This window comes from Penaeus vannamei, chromosome 33, assembly GCF_042767895.1.
Source record: "Penaeus vannamei isolate JL-2024 chromosome 33, ASM4276789v1, whole genome shotgun sequence".
Classification (NCBI taxonomy): Eukaryota; Metazoa; Arthropoda; class Malacostraca; order Decapoda; family Penaeidae; genus Penaeus; species Penaeus vannamei.
Genome location: NC_091581.1, coordinates 4,561,412 through 4,566,411, shown reverse-complemented (window position 1 = coordinate 4,566,411; position 5,000 = coordinate 4,561,412). Strand labels below are relative to the sequence as shown.

The 5,000-nt window shown below is 29.6% G+C and overlaps 1 protein-coding gene across 3 annotated transcripts in view; it reads right to left on the bottom strand.

Moving 5' to 3' along the window:
• LOC113824792 (probable glutamate receptor) overlaps positions 1 to 2,915 on the bottom strand; it is a 16,360-nt gene extending 13,445 nt beyond the window's left edge. For all 3 annotated transcript variants that reach the window (XM_070145318.1, XM_070145316.1, XM_070145317.1), the window contains exons 1-4: positions 2,885 to 2,915; positions 2,512 to 2,597; positions 1,544 to 1,598; positions 689 to 844 (exon numbers count right to left, since the gene is read on the bottom strand). In XM_070145318.1, the coding sequence (XP_070001419.1) occupies positions 689 to 844; positions 1,544 to 1,598; positions 2,512 to 2,597; positions 2,885 to 2,910 (323 nt within the window). In that variant the 5' untranslated portion in view covers positions 2,911 to 2,915. The remainder of the gene's footprint in view (positions 1 to 688; positions 845 to 1,543; positions 1,599 to 2,511; positions 2,598 to 2,884) is intronic.
• Positions 2,916 to 5,000: the final 2,085 nt, after the last annotated feature.

Below are 5,000 nucleotides of genomic sequence, written 5' to 3'. Positions count from 1 at the left end.
AGTTAGGTTAAGATGACTATAATTTTGAACACAAAAAGGACGAGAGGTCACAGTATAAAAAAAAAAAAAAAAAAAAAAAAAAAAAAAAAAAAAAAAAAAAAGAGAGAGAGAGAGAGAAAAGTGAGGGAAGAGGAGTATGTTAAAAAGTTTAGTTTCGCAAACAAAACTATTGAAGCATGGAACATCTTCCAAATAACGTTGTATGTGCCAAAAATGTGCATCAATCTAAACTGTTATACGATAATTTAAATGGTCCAGCCTGCACACATATACATATCTACCTATCTCTCTATATTTATCTATCTATCTTTATGTGTGTATGTACACACACACACACACACACACACACACACACACACACACACACACACACACACACACACACACACACACACACACACACACATACACACACACACACACACACACACACACACACACACACACACACACACACATATATATATATATATATATATATATATATATATATATACATATATATATATATATATATATATATATATATATATATATATATATATATATATATACATGTCAGAATTTCATTTTCATATATATATATATATATATATATATATATATATATATATATATATATATGCACACACACACACACATATATATGATACACTAGCCCCAGACCAGCACACACCCCAAAACTCACGTAAAATTCAAGGACTTCGCGAGAACGTCAAGGAAGTTCGCCATCGGGCCAGCTGCTCTCGTGACCTTCTGACCTCCCTCGGCCTCGAGCTCCTCCACCTGTACGTGCGGAGGCCACGACTCAGCGGCGACCCGGAGGTGAGGGGCGCGAGCGAACCTTAAAACGAAGAACAGAGGGTATATTTTACGCCTGTCGGGATCCTGGTGGAGATCTTTAAAATGGATCTTTAAAATCTTTAAAATTTAAAAATGGACATCTTTACCCACGGGTTTATTTAGGATTTTATTGAAGGTGAGTACGATCATGGTAATAGTCTAATTGTGATCTATCTTGTGTGTTGTTAGGTAAGTTCGAGGTGTTCACTGGGCCGATGTTTGCCTCTTTAGGAATCGGGTTTGTTTTATTATTCCAAAATGGAGACCAGGAGTAATAGATAACGCTTTGATAATTCTTCTAACTGACAAAAAGAAACTAAGGGCTATAGTGAACACGAGCAAAGATATTCTACTCGTTAAAGAAAAGAAAAATCTGAAAACAAATGTATTATTTTTTAATAAACCAATCGCAGTCCAATCATTTTCTTGTCCCCATAAAAAAGATAATTATATATAAAAAGATTTTAAAAAATAAATAAAATAAAACAGAATATAAAATTCAAGAATATCAGTTTTTGGTAACTTTTTCCTTCTCTTTCCTAAAGGAGGGACTTGGGACATATAAACACATACTCACTTGAATGGAAAAAAAAACACTCTACCGTGTTGATACTCTGGTAGAAAACCCCACAATGCACAAACTAGATTTATTCGACAAATCTAGTATGTGTATCTTGTTTTTTTTCTACCACATACTCACTTGAACTTCAGCGGGTTGGCGGCCAAAGACCCCACCTCCGCTTCGCTCCACCATGCTTTTAAAGAAGAAAATTTCGACTTGAGAAATGAAATGTAATTAAAGATTATTATAGCTATACTGTTTATAGTAAGACTGACTATGATATGGTAATGATAATGGTGGTAAAAATAACGGTAATCGCATGTATGGCAATGGTAAGATCATGGTAATGTGTTATTATTGGTGATGATTACTAAAAAAACAAATTAAAATGATGATATCGATAATACTTAATAATAATAATAATGAAAGTAATAATAATAATAATAATAATGAAAGTAATAATAATAATAATAATAATAATGAAAGTAATAATAATAATAGTAATAATAATAATAATAATAATAATAATAATAATAATAATGAAAGTCATAATAATAATAATGAAAGTAATAATAATATTGATAATAACGATGATATTTGTAAACGTAACAACAAAAATTATATTAGCAATGATGGGGATGATGAAGTTGATGATGGTGACCATCATCATCATCATAACAGCAACCATGATGACGAAAACGATTTTATCTCTATCTAAACTTTATTTATAAAATTAATAAGTATACAACATCTAAAACTATATTACGACATATGCATTATCAGCTGGAACAAAGTGATTCTATGAGATTTAAGGCCGTGTCACACTGGTACTTTTTCCGTCAATTTTTTGACAATTTTATTTAACATAAATACAAACATTCTCGAATATAGCTCTTGATTTGACTGTGCTTGGCTGAAAAAAGTTGACGGAAAGGTTTTCAGACGGAAACGATCATCATCGTCTGACTGGAGAATCGACAATTCGCTCAAAAATGGACAAAATTTCAGAAAATTGTCAACAAATTGGTGGAAAAAAGTGTTAGTGTGACAGCACCTTTACCTGGCCTTTTGCTTAAAACAGGCTGCGTTAATAGAAGCAGACACACCACGATCGCTTCTAAGCCACACGCCCACTGAGGGAACGCGGCGCCCATAATCCACGCCCGCAGATGTATTGACAGCAATACCAATCCTGTTAAAAGCAAAGTGTCAATGGTAATGGCTTTGTTATTATTATTAGTCTAATTGTATTACAAATCACTCTGATGTGAATTTCATCGCGGTGACAAACTGCCTGGTCGATATTTTTTAAACGACGTTACTGCCTTCATAAGTAGAATTACACGTAAACTGAGGTACTTTAATACCGTGGGATACAAATAAACTACAACAAAATTCACACGAAATTCATGCAAATTGTCATCTAATTCCGATGGAGTACGATAAACAATGAAATCGAGATTCTCCACTCGCTCCTACCTCGTCGATGTGCGACTCTCACGCATGCAGCCCGTCTTTTGTTGACGTTCTGGTAACATTTTACACTTTTATAGCCGTTCTTATACGACGCATGCGCTTGAATCTCATGTTGTAAAGGACACGAATATTCACGTCAAACTCTGTGCTATTAATCATCGCAATTATTATAACTAGTAGTAGTAGTAGTAGTAGTAATAGTAGTATTAGTATTATTATCATTGTTATTGTTATTATCATTATCCTTGTTATTATTAGTAGTAGTAGTAGTTATTGTTATTATTGATATATTATTATTATCAAAATTATCATTATTGTCATTATTATTACATATCGTTATTATTATCACCATTACTCTTTTAACGATAATAATAATAATGACAAGAATTATGATAATAACAATGATGTTAATAATGATGATAACAATAATGATCAATCTGATAATAATGATACTAATGATAATAATAATAATAATAATAATAATAATAATAATAATAGTAATAGTAATAATGATAATAATAATAATAATAAAATTGATAATAATATTAGTAATAGTAATAGGAATAATAATAATAATAACAATAATAATTATCATTATTATTGTTATAATTAATCGTTATTGCAAATATCATCATCATCATTATCATCATTATGATAATCATGAATGATCATAATAATAATAATGATAATGATAACAATGATAATAACAATAATGATGATGATAATATGAATAACAATTATAATAATAACAATAATGATGATGGTGATATTGATATCAATGATAATAATCATAATGATAATATTATCATTATCATCATCATCATTATCATTCATAGCGTCATCATTATTATTTTTGTAATTATCACTATTATCATTATAGTTGATAATAGTGACAATAATACTGATGATAGTAATAGCAATAATAGAAATTATTATAACGTTTGTGATTGTAATAATAATAGCAATTATAATAATGAAAATAATAATAATAATGAAAATAATAATAATAATAATGATAACAATAATCATGATGATGATGATAATGACCATCATCATAATAATAATGATAACAGTAATAATAATAATCATGATCATCACTATCATTATCACCATCACCGGAGTTGTCATTATTAACATCACTATTATCATAATCGTCAGTATTAGTATTCTATAAACATAATATTTTTTTCAAATATACTGGAAGAAAATCATTAGGAAGTGTCATGGAATTTTGAATTCAGTAGGTTAGGAAACAAAAAAAAAAAAAGATAAAAGGTGATAATAAAAAACTTGAATTCGCGGAAGCACAGCTAATGTGTAAATTGTTTTGAAATTAATGATAAGCTGCAAGTTGGAAATCCATCACATATTTTTTGTTCCTTTTTTTAAATTTTTTTGGTTAGGTTAGGTTACGTTATTTTAATTCATTCATTATTCTCTTAAGCTTGTATATCTATTATCTCAACCAAACTTTAAAACTAGTAAACCGTTCTTAATTTCTATAAATAAAAATGTATTTCACTTCAATCTAATCTAATCATATACAGACCTTAAGAAAACTTAAAGAAAATGTTCCTGACACGACAAGAAGAATATACACAAGAATTCGAAGTGTTTTTTGTATATGAATATCATGTATATCGTATACATTCCTTTGGCGATTCTGCATGATTCAATGTCAACTTCTTACCTCATTTTACCTACTGAATGTTAATTGGACACCAGTAAGTTTTGTTTACGTGTATCTCCCTAACTGGCTTGCAAAAGATAAAAAAGACGTTTATCTCTCTTAGAATGTTTTATATGAAATAAAAAAAAAACGTTTATCTTTCTTATACTGTTATATATAAGTTAAAAAATGTCCCACAGTAACCACTAAACGTTCACTGGACACTAGCCAGTATTTACACTTCTCTCCCCAACTAGTATAAAAAAACGTTTATCTCTCTTAACCTGTTTTATATACAAATATCTTAAAATGAAACTGGGGCAGATATTTATCAAATTTTTTCCCCCATATCCAATGAACGTGTATAGGAAACGAGCCAGCAACGTTTACTCTCCGCAGCTGGTATGTAAAAGAAACGTTTATCTCAGTTAACTTGTTTTACATATTGAT